Source organism: Nyctereutes procyonoides, unplaced genomic scaffold, assembly GCF_905146905.1.
Source record: "Nyctereutes procyonoides isolate TBG_1078 unplaced genomic scaffold, NYPRO_anot_genome, whole genome shotgun sequence".
In the NCBI taxonomy this organism is placed as follows: domain Eukaryota; kingdom Metazoa; phylum Chordata; class Mammalia; order Carnivora; family Canidae; genus Nyctereutes; species Nyctereutes procyonoides.
The window spans coordinates 9,193,932-9,215,542 of NW_026575135.1; the positions used below are offsets into that span (position 1 = coordinate 9,193,932).

A 21,611-nucleotide genomic window follows, 5' to 3' on the forward strand; every position below is an offset into this window, starting at 1 on the left:
TTTATAAAAACACAGCACACACTGGGTTTTAATGAGAAAATAACTGTATACTTGCATCGAATGCTTCACGATCACTATAAAACCAAAGCAGGATAATAACATTTAAGTGGTTAACATACACAGGAGAGCCAGATACAGAGTATAATTTTCAAACACAGTATTGCTACTTCCCTCCCCACCCTCCTCCTCCGAGAAAAAAAAAAATGTCATTTGGGTAAAGGGCAACACAAAATCAAAATTGGCAGCTCACTCACTGAATGCTTAAAATTCAGGAAATTGGTTCTGTCACTAAAACTGGATATATTCACCATCTCTAAACACTTAGGCTATTTTTTTTCAATACATAGTTTAATTACATCCATTCTTTAATTGGAAAAAAATGTTTGTCTTCAGAGACAAGAGTCAACACCGTTTTAGAGTTTCTTGTTACGCTTTATTACGTGTGTGTGTTGTGTATATATGTGGACACTGACCTATATACTGCTTATATGTCATTGTCTAGGGTGGGCAGCATGCAGAGGTGTAAAGAGGCAAGGAAATTGCATTGTGTCATCCAAGTAGAACACAGCCCAGCCTCCTACCACTGACAGACCCTGTTTCCATAATTTCTGGATGAGAAAGCCAAGGCATGTCAGTAGTTAATCAGCTCCCGAGGAAAGTGAACATCTATAAACACTGTGGAAAGGAACACTTTCAGGGAAGCTTTTAACATCTACAGAATCTAAACATTTGTTATAGTTGAGATTAACAAGCTTGCGTGCTATTTGGGGGCAGGGACGAGCATCAGAGGCCCATTTTTTTTTTTGCTTGGACAAGCCTCTTCCTCTTGATGAGATTAGGCAGGAATGACTCTCCTCCAAGGGGTCGGTTGCGTCTTCAGAAGGTTAAAGGGGCTCATTTGGGATCCCAGAGCCTAGCACGGTGCTATGTACAATGGCCAATGTTTTCTGAAGGAGTTAAAAAACTCAAGAGCCCAGAGAAAATCTGGCTCTTCCAAGGGAACTGTGATTTACACCTTAATAGGATCATAAGTGAGTGGAGCAAGGAAATAGCAGTCGTCAGAAGGCAGCAGAGGGAACGAGCAAACGCTGGAGATGTAGGGGCCGTAGTTAAGCAGCTTTGTGACTGTGAGAGGGTCACGGACACTCTGCATCTGTTGCCTTATCTGCACATGGAGCACAGGCCAAGGGACTCGGCTCTAGGACTCTACGCAACGCCATTCATGCTTCTGGTTCAATCAACTGAGGTCAATGGCCAATGGGTCTGCCTCTAAAGCGATTCCATGAACTGTGTGGCCTCCTAAGCTTTCCCATCAGCTGCAGATTCTCCTTTCAAATGTAGGTTTAAGGTGGGTGAACACATGGCTTCCTTCAACACAGAATAAAAAAAAAACTGTAGCTTGGTCCCGGGGGGCAGGTGGGCCTGTTTCCTCCGGTGAAAGATGGTGTTGGTCTCTATCACGTCTAGCTCACTAGCAGGTGCAGAGTCGGTCCAGAAAACACGAAGCAGGTTTCATTTTCTCGTGCCACTCATAAAACCACTCTGCTCTCTGGCCATCCTTGCTACCTGCCACTGTGCCCCTGAGCCACACAGGAGCTCCGGCCCCTTTGGTTTTCAAGTCCCGTGCCTGCCTGGCGTGGGAAGGCCGGAAATCCTCAGGCAAAGCAGCCTTCCTGGGTCCTCTCATTTCATCCATTAGGACTTCCCATCTAACACAGACCTCATTTTCCTGGGAATGTCTCCATGCCAGCCTCCCTCACTTGAAAATGAATTCCTTGCAGCAGGGATCTTATTTGGTTTGCGTCCCCAGTGGCTAGCCTATATTGTTGAGTCTTCCTTCAGAATGTTCGGGAGAATAAACCATATAAAGATGGTGCCAACTACCCGTCTCTAGAGTTTGGCTTCAAATTGCAGGTTCCCTTGGCAGTTTTAAAGGATCCTTGTAAGTCATCAGACAGTTGCATTTTTACTCTATGCCCACTGCTTGTCTGTGAATAAACTTTCCCCCTAAAGTCAACACTAGTCTATTAAAAGAAGCGAAGATAATGTGCCTAAAATCTACATACAAACTGTTGTGGCATTGCTACTTGTCAGGATAACATATCAGAGCTTATGACATAACAACATAAAAACAAAAAGGAATTTTAGTGAGGTCTGGCTTAATTATTGCTTTTTTAAAAAAAAATCATAGTTTTAAAACAAATAGAAAAAAAAAAGGCTGGTCAGTTGTTTTTTTTTTTTTTTTTTTTTTTTTCTCATGGCCAGAATTAAAAAACTTTTCTCATCCAGAAATTCAGGGCACTCAATTACTGAATACCCTTATCATATTGCTTTAAATGACAGAAAGAGTAAAGCTGGCATCCTCTACAGTATACTAAGCTATGAATACAAAGCATGAGAATAAATATGGTACTTTTCTAAATGTCAAATTACAAAACCGCTCAAAACTTTGCAATTGTGACTCATGCAAATACCAGGTTAGGTCAATTTAATATTACAAATACTGCATCAGGTCGGTGCCTCTATATCCCTTTTCATAAAAAAGAAATTCTCACTCACTCCTGACGCTGGCAGACAGCTTTGGAGGAAATAACTGTACACCCTTGTCCCATGTTCATTCTGGAATTTTAATCCTTGTACACACACTTTACCCAGACACACAAAGGCACGTGCGCATGCGCACACACGCGCACACGCGCACACACACACACACTATCTTTAGGATTTGTAGCTGATTCCAAGCCTGCACTTATATTTCTATTCTATATTTTTCTATCATCCTGAAAAATGCTGGTTGCTCAGCAAAAATAGTATCTCTTACTTCCTTATTTTCCTACTTTCTCCCTCTCTGTTTCTCTGTCTACCTTCATGACCTTTTCTTTAACGTGTCCTTTCTGATTGATCAAAATAATCTATCACTCCTCCTACCAAGGTCCACTTTATAATATAAAATATAGTCATAAACACCTTTTTATTTTCTGTCCTCTGCCTCTCTAAGGCAGCGTTTGCCCTTTTTTTAATTATTGCCATTCTAAAAATACCCCTAACCATCTTGAGCCAAGTCATTGAATGTGTACAGATTTTATACATGGATATACTCCCCCCATCCCATCATAAAAATAGTTGTTGCCCGCTAAATATAGTTTTCATATGAAGAAACGTAACTGTGAAAATGTGTTCTCATAAACAGCAAATTAGTCAACACTAGAAGCAGACGAGATCCTAAAGCTAAAATAATCCATTTGGTTTGGCTTTCTCCCTCTTTCTCAACCCCCTCGTGTAGAATAGATTGTGTTTGCAACATGAAGAAACATTGTCTTAAAAATGTGGATTTTTATGTATTGCCCATCATTAATTGCTCCCAATTAAAAACAATTCAATGCAAGAAAAATGGAATCATAAGTGCCTCTTCCAGGCAAATAGAGAGCAACTTGCATTTCATTTTATGGCTGCTGGAGTAAACAGAGTTATCCCAACACCTCTGATGCTGTGAGTGAAGGTGGGAAACCGATGCAGGGAGTATCCAACGCCCTGTAGACTGCACCAGCGTGGGCTCTACTGCTCTAAATGGCCCTGTTACCAATGTTTGTCCTCATCACCCAGCGAGGCTGGTCTTAGTTCTGCCTGTAGCAACCATGTTGATTTGCTTGTTACTGCTTTGTCCTTTTGGATCAACTGTGGATTGGTCCAAAACCCAGGTGATTCTTCGAGTCTCAAAAAAAAAAAAATCCTTTCTCTTTTGACTCCTGGGTGTTTACAGAGTTTGATGGTGGTGGGCTTCTTTTCATCGTTGGTCATTGCAGCTTCTAGTCTACGTAAGGATTGTGGAGTTTGTTCGCACTTTAATAAATATTCCATTAAAATGCTTCGATGTGTGGATTTCTTGGTTTCTTGGTAACCCAAGCACCAAAGAAGCTTCCTGGGTGGAAGGAAGTTTATTATTCATGGTCCTCTTCCTCCTGGTTGGCATAGATCCCTGCCTCCCAGCGCAAGGCCAGTGCGCTCTTTCTTCGATTAACCCGTGTGGCCTCAAGGACCTGAAGAGAGAGGGAAGAAAATTAATCAGAGTTCATGGATGTTCTCTACGTACACAAACCAACTTCTCCGTGTCTTTCGTCCTTTCCCTCTCAACAGCATCTAAGAAACAGAAATTAATAGTGTCTGGTATGGCCAGGAGGTAGAAGAGACATGGCAAATAAAGCAGGGAGGGAGGGTCTGGATATGCATTCATTCCATAGCCAAATTTCATTTGCTATTTGACCCATAGTTTTCAATAGAGAAAGATTTAATTTCCCTAAAGTGTTCTGCTGGGCTTTTTTTTTTTCTTCTTCTTCTTCCTCCAAATTTTCATTTAAATTCTAGTTAGTTAACGTATAGTGTAATATTGGTTTCGGGAGCAGAATTTAGTGATTCGTCACTTACGTAAAATACCCAGTGCTCATCGTAACAAGTCTGCACATCTTTTTGATCTAGACTTGACTCTGCATTAAGTCTTCTGATAACACAGTAGGTCTCTACATGTTATCTGATCAGTGCTGTCTGATGGAAATGTTCCATATCTGTGTCATCAATATGGTAGCCAGTGAGCTATATGGCTATGGAGCACTTGGAATAATAAGGCCAGTGTGGGTGAGAAGCTAAATATTTAATTTAAATTAATTTTAATTTTAATATCCTCATGGACCTAGTGACTACTATAGTGAACAGCACAGCTATAGATTAACCTTAGTCTCTTTTTAAACTAGCAAACCAGAAAATAATCCCAAACAACTGGACCAGTGTAGATTCTATCCATCAAGCTTTGCGGACTTACACAAGCTATGATCATATTTATCATAAAAGTCTACTTTGGTAGAACTAAACTTCCAAGAGAAACTAAGTGGAAAGAAAAATAGCTTCCCAGGCCAATAAAAAGCAATCTGAGCATAATGACGCAACATCAGAGCCCAGGTTGCCTAACAAATGAAATGCAAGGTAACAATATCAAGGACAGGTAGGCTCACCACCATTGGGGTAAGGCCTCCCTCCCTCCAGTTCACTAGAATAGTCTGTAGACGCCAGGGGGAAAACTTTAGCCAGTCTGTTCCCAGCTTTGGTTCAATTGAGATGAGATCCAGATGGATGGCATTCAGGTTGCCAACATATGAGAAATGGCTCGATTTCATGACACTGCATCACAAGCAAGCCCATGCATGCCAACCAATTAAATTATGGTGGCATTAGCTTAAGAAGCACAGTTGCTGATTTTAAAGAAAAATCTAGCAGAGTCGACACAGATTGACATCCAAACTACAATGAAGGCTTTGCTTATTCTAAGAACAATCATTTTGGCATGGAGCAGAGATGCAGGCAACTCTAGAGAAGCAAGGAGATGCAGGCTGCAGGCAGTGCTGGGGCCAAGGCACAAGCAAGTTCCGGGTAGATTCATGGTCTAGGGGTCCATCTCAACCTGCCTCTTTGTACCTCTGACAAATGGATGGACTTCCCAGACTTCCAGTGTGCTTTCCCCAGTGCCCCCAGCAGGGACAGCTAGACCTAACAGGTAGGATGCACTCAGCCACGTCTCCTAAATGAATGTTCATCGTTAAGCACGCAAGCCGTGTCATAAAGCATCTTGCATGTAAGCATACCAGGGTCACTTATTCAATATCTAAGAATAAGAAACCAGTAGGAGCAAAAAAAATGCTTCCAAATCTGGTATAATTAAGTAGAGGATTCATCTAGAAGGTCAGTGCATGGTAACACATTACTGAGAAACGGTACAGGACTGGAACCGGAAGCCCTGACTTTCTTTTCCATTCCATCTGGAACACGTTGTTCATGACATCTTGCGTCTCAACTTTCTTAATCTGTAAGATGGAGACAGCACCTGCCCTGGGACGCAGGCTTTCTCTGGAGACAGTGCTGACTCGTCTGAAGTCCAGGTAAGTCTAGATGTAAATCTTAGTGACTGTGTGGCCTTAGAAAAGTCACTTACCCTGGGCCTCAGTTCTCTTCTATGTGAAATGGGAGTAATAAAAGCTACAGGACAGAGCTGGCCCGAGGAACAAATGAGGCAATGTATGTATGGCAGAGCTCCCAATGCTCTGCAAGTTTTCAAATAATTTTTGCCATCGTTATTGGAGGGTGCTTTGTAAACTGTGAAGTGGTATTCAGACATAAGGCACTTTTATAAGGAGCTCTATCTACACTGCTGTCTCCAAGTATATAAGCCTTCTGGTCATGGACTGGCTCAGGGTGAAGTCATTCTACCTGATGGCTTTTTGAAGATTCAGAGGCCAAGCTCTTGGAGAAGGTTTCTAAATAAGCAACTGCAGAGAGAGAGAGAGAGTGTGTGTGTGTTTCTAAATCTCGAGCAAATCTAGAGCTCTGACACTTTAGTTCCTGCATATTAACTTTACTGCTTAAAGTCCATTCCTTTCTTTTCTGGGCACAAAAAGGACTTGCCTCTGGGGCTCTAGTAACAGCAAACACATCACACATTCTGTTGAACGACTTACTGATTTGATCCACATGACTGGTCTACGGGATAAGTTCTATTATTACTCGCATTTCCCATAGGAACAAACTGAAGCATGGGGAGGTTAAGTGGACCAGTGTTACTCAGCTGGAGGAAGAGCTGAGGTTGGCATCCAGAATTCTGGGTGTGGAGCTGCTGCCCTAGGCCACCATGGTACACTGCAGCTAGAGCTGCCCATAAGGAGTCTGTTGGAAGAAGCAACAGAAAGAGCAAGAATACTCTCTAAAGGAATGGAGAGGGGAAAACCTACAAAAAACTTAAAAATAATAGAAAAATCCGATTTAAGGTTTTATCACTTTCACAAATTCAGATTTAGGTCTGCTGGGAGGGAGAAAAAAAAATCAATCCTCTTTGAACAACCCTCTTAATATTAATTTTCTCTATCTAGCGCTTGGGGGAATTCAAGGAAATCACTAATCTTTGCATAGAAACCAACAGACACTTGTATTTGGGGGATGGGCAACAAAAGGCAGAGGTTGGTTAAGTCATGTCAGTCACTCTATTTACATTAATATTTTGTTCTTCCTAAGTCCTCTTCAATTGGAGATAGATTGGGCCCAGTTTTATCTTCCTTGGACATATTTGGCCAGATTTTCATTATTCTTAATTATGTTAACTCAAAGGGGATGGAGCTGAGGGCCTAATTCTTCCACTGCCATTGCTTAGATGAGACCCACAGTCAGTCACTGAGGAGGGTACATGGAACGATAACTTTTATATGTCATTGCTCATTTTATATCTTACGAAAGAAAATTACTGATAATCATCAGCTCCCATCCCTGGTAGTCATTATTTTGCAAAATTGGGAGATTTAAAAAATATATTGTGCTATAAATTAGCACAACCATCTTGAAGAACATTTTGCAAAATGTAATGAATGTGAGGATGTAAAAGCCCCGGAACCAGTACTTCCACTCCTCGATAGAGACATTCTTCCATAGGTTACGCAAGGGGACACGTATAACAACATTCACTGAAGTGTTGTTTGTAACTGCAAAAAACAAGGAGAGAGAGAGAGAGAGAGAGAGAGAAGAGAGAGAGAAACAACCAACATTTCCATCAATAGGAGGTTGAGCAAACAGTGATATATTCATTCAGTGGGATACTCCACAGCAGCTATAATGAATGGACTGGAGCCCTCGGTAATGATGTGGACACATCTAAAAACAATGTGGACACAATAAAGTAAGGAGCAGAGGATGCTGCAATATATCATTTCTAGAAGGACATAAAGCATGCAAAACCAACATGTTATCCATGTACATGAACATATGAAATATAAATATAAAAACATGCATAGAGATGATCAACATTGAACTCAAGAAAAGTTACTTCTCAGGAGAGAGAGAAATGGGGGCTGGGGAGAAGCAACAAGAGGGCTTGAATGGTATTTGCAAAAGCAATATCATTAATATTCATTATTAATATCCATTATTAATATTAATAATTTTAAAATATTAAGCAGATATTGTGAAATAAGAGTGGTCAAAGCTGGGTAGGTGGGCTTTATTGTTTTATTTTATCTCATATTATTGGAACATTTGAATGCCAACTCCACGGGATCAGGGACTTTGCTTGGTTGACTGATCTACTTTGGAAACTAGAAGAGTGTCCAGTGTGCACTCGGTCCTTAATAAATTGCTAACTGAGTGAATAGACGAATGAGTCTCCCTAAAGTTCTGTATATTTGAAATAATTCTTTTTAAAAATAAAGATAAAGAAAAAAATATAAAAACATTGTTTTCCCACAGCAAAAAAAGAGAAAGAAAGAAAGAAAGAAAGAAAGAAAGAAAGAGAGAGAGAGAGAGAGAGAGAGGGAGGGAGGGAGGGAGGGAGGGAGGGAAGGAGGAGGGGAAGAAGAAGAATGTAAAAATTAGGGGAGAATGAAAAATACTCTGATTTTTTTGTAGCACAAGTAATTGCAAAATATGTGTAAAAGGAAATTGTAGAAGAAAGGAGGAGATTTTTTGGAAATTCAATGCGTAAATTAGGAGCTTCCAAAAGAAAAAAAAAAAAAACCCAACCCAAACCACCAGGCTTAAAGATGGGAGCAGGGAGGGGAGTGGGCAGTGGGATGGTTCACTTTGGGAACAACTGATCATGAGTCTACGCAGTGGAACTCTCTGGATTGGTGTTACGGACAACAAAGGGCTGGTCAGACCCGGCAGCTCGGTCCTGCTGAGCTGCACTTTCTGGAGCAGACCAGACTACACCGGCTAGCAGCGCCTGAAGAAACTAACGTCCGTGCCCTTGGGTGCAAACACCTTCCAGATCCACGGGCAGGGCAAGGTCTTCTCCAGCCCCCACCACAGAGCACAGCAAAGCACAGCAGCAGGGAGCACCGTTGCATATACCCCAACATTTCCAGGCAGTCCCCTGTTCCGAAAAGGCTGGAAGAAACAAACAGGAGACCAGCTGCCTTCTTGCCCGCCTCCTGGAACACATCTGCACACGGCAAACCACAGGGGCATGCACCTGGGTCACGCATGCAGGGACACCAAGACAAACAAGTGGAAGAGTACCTCGGAAGTCACCTTGCAAGACAGTAACTTAGAGGTGTACTGGCGGAGAGGGAAAAGAGCAGGGTTAGTACACGGCAGAGACACACTCGCACGACACCCCCCAACACCCCAGCTGGAAACCAGTCCCCCCGCTGGGGGCGGACAGGAGGGGAGGACTCGCTTCATCTGATAGGAGTTTATCCAGAGATCTCTACCCTTTGGAGCAAGGAGATACCCTGCCACCCACTGAAAAAAATATCAGAGAAGCCACACGTTGTTAATTCAAGAGTCGTCGCTTCCATTTCCTGTGCCTTGAATTAACAAGATTCTCCTCCGTCCCCCCGCTGCCTTGTGGCCCACTGTCCCACAGGAGGAGGACACTAACCACAGGCAGGGCGTGATTTGGAGCCCAGGTTGGGGGTGGGTGGGTGGATTCCATGAAGCTGAGCCCAGGTGGTCCTCATCACTATTTGGGGGGCCTGGCTAGGTTCCTGGCAGGGGGGTGATCATGCAGGAACTAGAGGGACTCTTTGGTTCCTGTAGGAAACTAAGTCCCTGCAAGACAAGCCCAGAACAAAATGGACCAGCTATGGGAAATGACATAGAAGAATGCCCCCCTGTGGGATTATGGTATTGACCTCATTTACACAGCTTAGGACACTGGAGGCATTTCTTGGTCTCTGCCATTGGCATCGTGGACTGGTTACATGGGGTCCTATGTCCGGGGTCATTAATGGCTTCTAATGTGTAGTGCTACAAATTAGAGTTCTGTAATGACCAGGCTGAGGACGGGGCTCCGATGAATCCTTTGTGTCCCCCCACAGGGTGGGAGCGGCTAGGAGAAATCTGGGCAGCACGAAGAATCCTTGATTGCGGCCCAGCTTCCCATGGAGCCGGGGGTGTGGGGCTCTGGATGGGCTCATCCGCTCACTGAAAATAAGTGGGTGGAGTCTTGGTTTGAGGGGAAAGACTGCGAGGAATTCTTAGAAAAGCAATGAACTGCTAGTCCCCAGCTTTGCCTGAGAACAGGTGAGGCCTTCTCTCATTCCAAGACTGGCAGGGGTGACCAAAAGACTTCTCAGTAACTGTTTTTGGGGTGAGACAGAGAGTAGAAAATCCACCACGAGTAGATCCTATGCCACAGGCGGGGTTGGGGCTGAATGCCTATGGGAGGCCGTAATTTGGACGCAGGTCAGCAGCTCTTCAGTTGAGAAAGAGAAAGCAATCCACCAACCTGCTCAGGAGCGCCACTGACTCAAGAACCTACCATCCTCTTCTGAGGCTCAGGGAACAGCTGGCCAGAAAACCACTTTGGCCTAAATATCCTTCCTTTGCAAGGCATCAAGGAGCCTTTTAGGAAACTATGATTCATCAGCCCATTGTGTGTTCCATGACTAACAAGAGATGGTATCAGGCCTAGATAAGGGGATGTTTCCACATAAGAAAACCATTTCCAGAAAAGAGAAACCCACAATAAGGACAGGACCACTGCTGCTCCAGGGTGGGGCTATTGAATCTGCCTGGATGGCAAGGACATTTTTCTCGGGGTTGGCAAAAACTCATGGAAACTATGCGCACAGCTTCTCTTGGCTCCTCTGTCTTCCCTTTCTCTGTCCTTCCTGCTCAGTAAGACCGTGCATCTAACATACCACTACACATGTAGCCCAGAGGCCCCATTCTGTTTCTAGATCTTCCTTCTCCTTGGCCAGCAAGTTAGGATTCTTTTCATTCCAGTTAGAAAGAGCTTGCTGCTTCCTAAGAGCAAACACAAGGTTCGTTCCGGAGCCTGTGCGGGACCTGCTGCTGCCAGGTGACTTACTGGAAGGAATACTGGCAGGTGGGTGTGTAATGTGACACTGGACTCAGGTGAGCCATGTGAGGCTCCTGGAGGGTGCAGAGTCTAAGAAGCCACATCTTGCTCACAGAACAGTTTGTATGGACTGAACCAGGAAAGCTGAACTACAGGCTTCTGGGACAGGGAATCCAGGTACACAGTCAAACATCAAGCAATCCATTTGTTCCCTATGATGATCCTTCTGGTAGAAGAGACAAGGAAAGAGGGGGCCAGGGATCAGCAAGGGAAACAAATGAAAGTTTGTTCATTCCTACGGGTAAACGTCAACACGTTCCCCAGTGACTGATGTAGATACGATAGAAAGGATCCCCTGAATTAGAAGGTCTGAGAGCTGAAGTCACAGGTGCCTCTAAAATCAGGTCTGGCGGATGGTCACGTATTTGCTTTAGAAGCAATCTGAGTAGGTGTTGGAAATTCTGGGTCGCTTAAAAGAGGATATAGTGGATTGAACAGATTTTGTTCTGTTCCTAAGGACTTCCTCCAACAATAAATGTGGTTCTCTTGTAGTACCAAGGATGATGCAAAACACCTGGCTTTGGATATTAACAGCCCAGTTAGTTAATAAGGTTTCTTCCTTATTTGACATGTTTATTTACTTGAGAAAAATAGAGACAGGAAGCTGCCTCTCACTGAGTGAGGGGTCATCGTATATTGAAATGTTGGTTCCAAGAAGCTTCCTTAATGCAGAGGGGAAACCCAATCTGGTTGCATCCTGAGTTTGCAGGAAGGTGGCTTCCAGCCCCTGTGGGTGGAATGAGTAGCAGTGGGCTCTTCGTTTGGGTGGGTAGCATTTCCTTCTAGTATCTGCACCTCAACACAAAAGGCTCACACAAGAGATATGTGGCACGTGCTTTAGGAAACACTTGCATGGGTCACATGCAGAGTGGTTCCATTCACTCCTCCCCTTCCATGCTGGATGCAAGGGGTCTGCTCCGTTAACTTTCACCACAGCTGCTGACAGACGCTGCAGACTCACCGGGAGAAAACAAGCCACTTACAGCACTAGGTTTCAAAAGCACAGGCTCCAGAGAATACCTAAAGGTAAACTCCATATTTTAAGTGGGGCTGCAAAGAAGGGCTGGCTCAGGTGACTTCATGGGCAGAAGTCCTATGGGCTTGGGGCAGGAGCCCCAACAGCAGAAGGGTCTGTGCCAGTGCCAAGGGCCAGGCCCCATCCACTATGCAGTACGAGGAATGGCCCCCAAATGCTCCAGCCTAACAGAATAGCCGAGTCAGTGTTCCAGGCAGCTTAGGTGTAACCCCAAGGGAGAGGGACACAAGCGAGTCATCAGGCTGCTACAGATATGTCTGCTTTCTGTATCATTAAGTATTTTAAAAGCAGCGTTCGGTATCTGGATTTACGTCCAGAAACCCTCGGACTTAGCCCCCTAGGATATGCAAGGCAGCAAGTAGGCATGGGAGTCCTACTGTGAGCCCGCGGCATTCAAGTTTAAAGTGACCCAATAATTTATCATCCAAACTGGGGCACTTTCAGAGGTGAAAGAGGAGGCTATTGGAAATCACACCAGAACCACAGGCATAAACCAGCACGGTCTGGGTAAACTGGGCAGTGTCGTCAATTGACCCAAGCAAAACTGTGTGGGGATGGGGGATGATCACTTCAATAAATGGTACAAGACTGAAGCTACCAGACTCCCAGGAGGTTGGCACAGGCCCGAGGCTGGTCCCTAGGCTCCTGGCTGTGGAGACTGTGCAAAACAATGGCCCTTGTGTCTCTTACTGGAGAAAGAAACCACAGAGCAGATGACTTCCTTCATGGCTCATGTGAGTGTCATGTGCAAAAGTCTTGACAACTGAGGGCATCAGGGCAGCCCTGTGGTTTCCAACTGTCATTTTAAATGGCTCTTTCCTGCCAAGCTGTACACACACGCTTGGTAAGAGTCCAAAACACACTCAGCCTTGTGCACACTGTGTAACCTTTATGGGGACTGCTCAGGGTGGACATGAGGGGGATGGCATCATCAGAGCTCTCTAGAGAAATAAAACCTCGACGGGGCAGGCCAGCGATGGTAGCAGTTGGCCCCCTGGTGCCCGGGGGACGATTTCAGGGTGCTTGTGTCCTTCCTCTTGTGTTGCCCTAACATGTTTCGTTTGTTTTTTCTACACACCCGACATCCCCAGCACCAGCTGGGGCTCCAGCCACACTCGGCAGCAGAAGGACCCACTCTTCGCACAACATTTTTTGAGAAACAGGGCCAAAACACCCAAACCCCACTCCAGGCATGTTAAACGATACATGTGAGAACTGGTTTTGGAACCAGGATGCTGGCCAGACGACTGCGCGCGCGCACACACACACACACACACACCCGAGCCTGAACTGGAATAACCATACACCAGGCGGATGTTCGCGCTCGGAGGAGGGGAGGAGGGAAGGAGGAAAAACTTACACTACTATCATCCATCCTCTCACGCCTTTTAGATTTGTGTGTCTCATAGTCTTCCATGAGGGTCTGCATCAGATTCTTGGGCCGCTGGAATCCGGCAGCCTCTTCAGGGGCTAAGTCAGGCTGCGAGCTGGGGCCTTCAGCTGAGGGGGATGGAGGAGGTTTGACTTTCTCTATTGTCCCTGAAACAACACGAAGAGAACACCCTTTCTAAGCTTGTCTGCTCATGACCGCTTCTAGAAAGAACACGGGCAAAAAGCAACCTCTGACAGAGAGCAGTAGTTAAGTGCAGGTCCCCTCACGGCAGAGACTAAAGGTTGAAGCTGAAGTCACAAAGCCATCCGACAAAGACCTCAAGGACACCAGTGCTACAGAGTCAGTAGGACCAAGGAGGCCCACAGGCACTTTGGAAACATATGTCAGAAAGACACTGGCTCCGGGTGTTCTGGGGACATGTCCTCTATCATGGATTGGAGGATTTGGCTGTCAGAGGTGGCGGTGCCATCGAGCCTTTCGAAACCCACTTTTTACAGCTGAGGAAAACAGGCCCTGCAAGGGGGCTGCCATGCGGAGGCCCCAGGGTGCTGGTGATGGTACCAGGTCCCCTGCTTTCCTTACCAGGTTCTTTTCTTACATGAGAAGCCACCCACGGGCAGCCGACCTGCCCAGCCTTTCTGCATGGATAGCCCAGGACTATAAAACATTTGAATGAGAACCAGGCTTGTTCTTCCCAGGTCATCCCAGTCTTCCATTGGCCAACTTCCTTCTTGACCTTACCTGCCGGGGTCCTGAGAGCATATGGTTTGAGACCCTCAGACCATAAGGTAGGAATACCGACAAAGGCAAGGTCCGTGTTGTAGAAAGGTGTGTGCCAGACTTTGGGAAGGGGTGACTTTAGCTTCTGAAGTGCCCTACAAGAATTCTCAGGATAAGGGGATTGGGTCAGCTGTGATGGTACGGTGACTCCAGACACTTTCATTAAGACGGTCCGCATCCTTCCCTCTTGGGAAATGCCTGGCCCTGATTTCTGGCCCATCACGGGGTTGGTCTCATTGCCACAGAGCCCCAGGTGCACTTCTGAGAAGTACCTTCAGGTGCAACAGCCACGATTTTTCCAACTAGGCCCCTTGTGGGAGGCATGGCGAGGGTGATGGACAAGGAATGTAGAGGAGATACACAAAATAAAGAGGGCCATTTGAGTCGAAAAGTTTGGAAAGCACCAGTGGAGGAGACAGACCCATTTGACCCCTTTCATTCTCCAGTGGAAGGTGGCTCATGTTTCTTCCTCTGACTCCCTAGACTTCTAACTTGGCAACAGCCTGCTGTAGCCACAGTCACGAATGAAGCCCAGGGACTTATCTCTGGGTGGGCGGCTACAGTCCTTCGCACAGCTCGTTTTGATGGGAGTTGGACACCCTCCCGACCGCCTAGAGTTCAGGAAACCCAGGCTTCAATTCTTGCACTTCCATTAACTAGCTCCGTGTTGATTGTAGACAACCACGTAATTGTTCCCACTTTTATTTTGGGCTGATCACTTAAGAGTTCCAAGTCTCAACTCTCCCAGTTATAAAAAGAGAGTTTGGGAAGAAGTTGTCTTTGAAGTCCCTTCTAACTCAACTATTTTGCTATTCAGACAAATTTTTTGGCAAGAAGATCAATCCTTATTGGTTAAAAAAAAGGCACAGGGCCATCATATTTGGCATATTAGATACGAAGTGGTTTTTAATACACAGGGCACTCTATCTGCAGAGCCACGATTGTATCATTACTCAGTGAAATGCATGGCCTTGACCTAAATTACACAGATCACTAATAAAAAGTCTTTTGATAGGACAGTTAGGCAATTAATATTTCCAAGTCCTCAAATTCACTAGCAACGGATTCTATTTTTTATTATGGAAACAGGGAATGCTATAATGATTTATAGACCCATCCACTATATTACATAGTTAGCAGGATTTTACCCTGCCTTCTCAATCTACCCTTCCTTCCTTCTTCTTTTCATACTGAAGTATTTTAAAACAGTCCCTAGACCTTAGATAGTTATCACCCCCTGAGAGCTTAAGGATGTATCTCTAAAAATTCCCATTGCCTTTTAAAATGAAACCTTGAAAAATTACACGGCAGAGTGGTCAGCACGCAGCTGTGGGGTGAGCCGCTTGGGTTTGAATCTGCTACTTAGCAGCCACAGAACCTTGGGCAAGTTACTTACTGTGTCTCTCATCTCAGTGTCCCCATCTGTAAAATGGGAATGATGCTAGAGGTACCTTCCTCACACAGTTGGTATAAGGACTAAGTTGATATTTATAAAGTTAATATTTAAGACAGTGAGCATCCAAGGAATCTAGTTACTATTGATTTTCACACTTGATCTTAGCCAAAAGGCCAAGAAGCGCTACTACTGATTTCTAATCTCAAAGAACAGTATGTCTACAGAGGGAGAATGGGCAATTTCAAGGACATACTCTGCATAAGAGTTTTACAACTCTTCCAGAACTAGAAATAGACACCACATTGCCAGGTTCAGCATTTTCCAACCGACTTCATGGGTATCCAAATAATTTCCCTATAGTCATATTAACCTTCTAGAAAGCAGAGCCCATGCTCCAACTTCCTCCTTTCACACATACCATAGCAGGACCCCTGGCTCATGGCATTTTTTTTTTATACTTCTGTGAAAGCCTTTTCACATATTGGCTTGTATCATACATCTTTGTTTGAGCTTCTCTTCTCAGTTAAGCTATCATGTCAACCCAGGATAGGGATGATTTCAAGCATTATGAGCCCCTTAACTCATCTGAATGTAAACTCCATTAGAGTAGGTCCTTGTCTGTCCTGGTCATTGCTGGATCTCAGCACCCAGTGGGGTATTTGGCACAAGGTAGGAGCTCCTGTTTGTTGAATAAACCAGTGAGTACATTGTGACATACACTAGCAGCCACTTACTAGATACTTGTGGATTGGGACAAAATTCCCAGTAAAAAAATCTGAGGAAAGAGTTTAAATGTTTTCACCAAAGCCATGAAATAAAGCAATCTTGGTCTACAGAATCACAAACTCAACAGCTTTGTAGTAATAACAAGTACACTTATGTGGCATTTTAGTTGTAGGCTTCATGTCATGTGATCCTTACAACAACCCTGGGATGTAGTCGGGGTCGATGACACGACATCTGAGAATGGTTTAGAGCACAGAGACTCTGCGGCTAAAGCCAGCCTAAGTTACGTTAGCTAGAGTTAACATTCAGAGTTGGGTCTGGTCTGGAACCCAAATTGTGTTGATTATGGCTAAATTAGATGATGGGAGGTAGGCTGAAAGAGAATCATAAAGAGAGTGAAGGGTTAATATAGAGAAGTAGTCAAATATTGAACATTAAAATACATTTCTCAGCTTATTAATATTCCAGCAAAACCACCCATCCCCGGAGCAAGTTTTACCGGCTACAGCCACTAGAGGTCACATGAGTAACAGGTAAGAAGACCCGGCTGAGTGGGTCTGGAACTGCCACCTCCAAAGAGGCTAAGAAGTCAGAGAGAATAGGTGTCACATTGACCAACCCCACGTCACAGCTTCAAGGGAAGCTGTCACAGGTCGCCTGGGAAAGGAGGCACTGGGACCCATCCCTGGACTCCTGGCCATCAGTGTGGTTGGTATGAGAGGAGGTCGCTTGGCTGGGCTTCTCTGCTGGGCCCTGTGATCTCCAACCATCCTGCCCTCAGGACGGTTCCAACTCTGCACTGGAATTCCGTGTGCCATCTCAGGACTGACACAGATTGCCAAACAGTGGGAGGGGCATCTGCTCCATACCCAATGTCTTCCTCTGAAGGCCCAAGATTGCCGCCAACAGTCCTCTCGATGAGAACGGTGAAGAAACTTCTAATGTTCTTTCCGCAGCAGTGGACACTGCACACACCACCACGTTTGGTCTCGGGGATCATTACATGAATGTGATGCGAAATGGTCTGTGCCACAGACCTGTGAAGTCTGTCTCACCTTGTCCATGGCCCTGTAAGGCCCCTTGAAATTCCTTGGCCCAGAGGACGCACCCCATTATGATTCCAGAACAGTGATGGTTATTTTGGGGGCTCACACAGCACTTCCCAGCACCTCCAGTTTCCATCCTCACTTGCTCCATCAAAACTTGCTCTCACATGTTTATTCACTTAGTGAATGACTGGATAGCTGATGGTAGCTGAAAGGGGCCTCGGTTTTCAATGACCAATATCCTGCTGTCTCACTCGCTGGTGGGGACTGCATACTCTACAAACTAGCTCTCTTGATGGACGCCCGCCACTGTCCCTGTGAAACCACATGAACAGAAAGCATCACGCAGACCTCAGGGTACACCTGTGCTGGTCTTGGCCAAAGGGTGGCACCTGACATTTACAGAGCAGAGAGCAGGTGCACTGTGAGTTCTATGACATTTGACGTAAGGAACCATCAGAATAATAAAACTAGGTGGGAATGCTCAGTGGAGGGTAGGAAACATTTTCAAGTTTCCTTCATAAACTAAAAATAGTTGTTCAAACTATTCCATCTAGAGTAACGTTATTTATTTGTTACTACTTTTTAAAATTTGTCTTAAATTCCAGTATAGCTTTTTTTAAAAAAAGATTTTATTTATTTATTCATGAGAGACACAGAGGGAAGCAGAGACACAGACAGAAGGAGAAGCAGGCTCCCTGTGGGGAACCCGATGTGGGCCTCGATCCCGGGATCCTGGGATCACGCCCTGGGCCAGAGGCAGACACTCAACCACTGAGCCACCCAGGCGTCCCTAAATTCCAGTATAGTTAACACTCAGTGTGATACTCACTTCAGGTGTACAATACAGTGATTCAGAAAAAAAACAAAAACAAAAACAAAAAACAATACAGTGATTCAACAATTCTATCCGTTACTCAGTGCTCATCATGGTAAGTGTGCTCTTAATCCCCATCACCTATTTTACCCATCCCCCTACCTGCCCCTCTGGTGACCAGCAGTTTATGGTCTACAGTTCAGAGTCTGGCTTTTCGGTTTCTTTTTTTTTTCTTTGTTCATTTGTTTAGTTTCTTAAATTTGTCTTCCTCTGACTGACCTATTTCATTTAGGATTAAACCCTCCAGATCCATCCGTGTTGTTGCAAATGGTAAGATTTCATTTTTGATGGTTGAATAATATTCATGTGTGTGCGTACACACATACCATGTCTTCTTTATTCATTCATCTATCAATGGACGTTTGGGCTGCTTCCACAGTTTGACGATTGTAAATTATGTTGCCATAAACATAGGGGTGCATATATGTTTTTGAATTAAGTGTTCCTATTCTTTGGGTAAATACTCATCGAGAGTAATTTTAGACTTAATATGCTCTTCAACATGTTTGAAGGTGAACAACTTCACTTGGGTGGGAGGATTCCAGAGCCCTTTCTAAAATTGTGTCCTATTTGCTTAGCTTTCTAAGGTAGATCTAGCTGCTAACCAACAGTCATCGGTAAACACTAGGTTAAAGAAAACTTTAGAAATAACCTGAGATGGGGCAGCCCTGGTGGCTCAGTGGTTTAGCGCCTGCCTTCAGCCCAGGGCGTGATCCTGGATATCCGGCGTCGAGTCCCACGTCGGGCTCCCTGCATGGAGCCTGCTTCTCCCTCTACCTGTGTCTCTGCCTCTCTCTCTTCTCTCTCCCTCTCTCTGTCTCTCATGAATAAATAAATAAAATCTTAAAAAAAAAAAAAAGAAATAACCTGAGATGGATTTCTTTACCAGAGGACTTCTCCAAGGTTTTAGTGCTACTGTGATCATGAATCACTAATTCAAGGATGGTGTGTAATATTTCTCAAATTTATTTAACCAGAGAACCTCATTTCATAAAATTCCTATTAATATCTCAAGGAAAACAGTTTGTGAAATATTGTTCTCTAGTGCATACTAGTTAATTTAATGGGCTCCTGTAAGTTCAACTAATAAGTATAGGCACAAAGCTTATAAACAAGGATTTTTACCATCATACTTTTTTATAACTATACATGTAGAAACAACCAAGATACTTGATCATTGGGGAATGGTTAAATTAGATATTATTAGATATTATTCAGATAATGAGGTATTATTTAGTTATCACAAATCATGTCTAGTCTTTCAAATTTGGAGGAATGGTTAAGGTCATGGGAAAATACTAAAAATACTTTAAGAAAAAAACAAACAAATAGGTTGTAAAAGCAGATGTATTGGGATCCCTGGGTGGTTCAGCGGCTGAAGCATCTGCTTTTGGCCCAGGTCATGATCCCTGAGTCCTGGGATCGAGTCCCACATCGGGCTCCCCACAGTGAGCCTGCTTCTCCCTCTGCCTATGTCTCTGCCCTCTCTCTCTCTGTGTGTGTCTCATGAATAAATAAATAAGATTTAAAAAGAAAAAGCAGATGTATTGCAGGGGTTTAAGAGTACAGGTTTTGGATCCAGACTGCCAGGGTTCAAATCCTAGTTTTCCATTTACTAGCAGTGTGAAAGAAAGCAAAAAAGCATGCATGACATCTGGTAAAACCTTACCCCATATGAGATGAACAGTCCTATGGTGGGCAGAGCAACAGCCTCCACAAGGATGTCTACATGTTAATCTCTAAAACCCACGAAGATGTTCCCCTCATGGCAAAAGGACTTTGCAGATGTGATGAAGTTAGGGACTGAGCAGGGAAAACTGTCTTGCATGGTCCAGTTGGGCTTGATGTAACCACATGGGTCCTTAAAAGAGGGAAGCAGGAGGGTCAGAGAGAGAAAGAGAGACTTAAAAGCACTATGCTGTGGCTGTGAAGATGGTAGAAGGGCCATGAGCCAAGGAATGCAGGCAGCCTCTAGAAGTGGACAAAGGAAGGAGCCCAAGAGTCCCTGAAAGGGACACAGCCTTATTAACACATTGATTTTTAGCCCAGACGGACACTATCTTAGTCTGCTTGAGGAGCCATAACAAAATACCATGGGCCAGGTGGCTAACCCAACAGAAATGTACTTTTTCACAGTTCTGGAGGCTGGAAGTCTAAAATCAGGGTGCCAGCAGGGTTGGGTTCTGGTAAGAACTGTCTTTGTATTTTGCACATGGCTGCCTCTCACTTTTCTGAAAAAGGCACTAATTTCATCACAAGGGTCCCACCCTCATGACCTCATCTAACACAATCACCTCTTACAAAGTGCTCATCTCCACTGGGGGTTAGGGCTCAACATACAAATTGGGGGGGAGGGCACATTCAATCCAAACCTGACACACTACAAACTTTTGACCTCTAGAACTGTAAGATAATAAATTTGTGTTGTTTAAAGCCCTTCCACTCATGGTGATTTGTCACAGCTGTGATAGGAAATTAAGACAAATATAAATCCAATATTATCCTCCATGTGACTTACGCACACGGAGAGAAGTAGGCAGGTCGCAGCGTGGATTATGAATCACTTTGAGTTTTATCTTTATCCCTTGTTTCCCATTTTTCTTCCTATGAAAAGCATGAATTAATTAAAAAATATAAAACCAACCAGAAAAAAAATCCTGTTAAATATGATTAACCACGCCAAGAAAAGTAGATAAAGCTGTCTACACTTTAACCTTCGCGGACGAGGCAATCCTCAAGCCCTTCCATCTTGCTGATGAGCTGACATCTCCCCAGGGCCTCTGGTCAGCACTGCTCCCATCTGTGACCCTGGCACTCTGCAGGCTGTAGGTCTGCGAGGGGGACTAAGGAGCAGAGGCGGCAGCTACATTTCACTCCAGATTAGTAAATCCGCCTCCCATCAGGAGTGAAAAACTAGAACATGTGAATGTGTGTTTCCTGTTTTTGAATTATAAGGAAACCATTATTATAAAGAACTCCTATTATGAAATAGTTTAACCAGTTTCTGGTCCAGAGAGAGAAAGCTATGCCTTGGGTACACTTGTGGATTTTCCAGGCAAGAAGGATTTCCCTCGGGCATCTAAGACAGGCTATGCTGCCCAGGGGAGTGGGTGGCAGAGAAAAGAATAAGGAACCCAGCGAGGGCCGCACGTCCTCAGAACACAGCTGTTACCATCCCTGACTGCCCAAACCCTCCTTCTGTAGGAACAAGGCTAACTTCTAATAGGCCAAGAACACGGATTTCAAAAGTTTAGAAAATTATTTTGGCCAAAAACTGATTTGGGGGATTATTATATTCCAAATATATGATGTCTGAGTTCTTAAATCAAAGATCCTTTGTTTCTACATTTCTCCAAAGAAAAAAAAAAGCCATCACCCACTCTTACTTAAAAACCAAACCGAACCGAACAAAGACGCCCACCAGATGCCATGCCTGGGCCAGGCCTCCTTCAATGACCTCTTTTCT

At 44.4% G+C, this 21,611-nt stretch overlaps 1 protein-coding gene across 8 annotated transcripts in view; it reads right to left on the bottom strand.

Moving 5' to 3' along the window:
- PALM2AKAP2 (PALM2 and AKAP2 fusion) overlaps window positions 1–21,611 on the bottom strand; it is a 335,810-nt gene continuing 314,199 nt past the window's right edge. For 7 of the 8 annotated variants that reach the window (XM_055301737.1, XM_055301734.1, XM_055301736.1 and 4 more), the window contains 2 exons: window positions 13,288–13,466; window positions 1–4,037 (listed from right to left, as the gene is read on the bottom strand). In XM_055301737.1, coding sequence (XP_055157712.1) covers window positions 3,939–4,037; window positions 13,288–13,466 — 278 coding nt within the window. In that variant the 3' untranslated portion in view covers window positions 1–3,938. The remainder of the gene's footprint in view (window positions 4,038–13,287; window positions 13,467–21,611) is intronic. The other variant, XM_055301735.1, reaches the window with a different exon arrangement.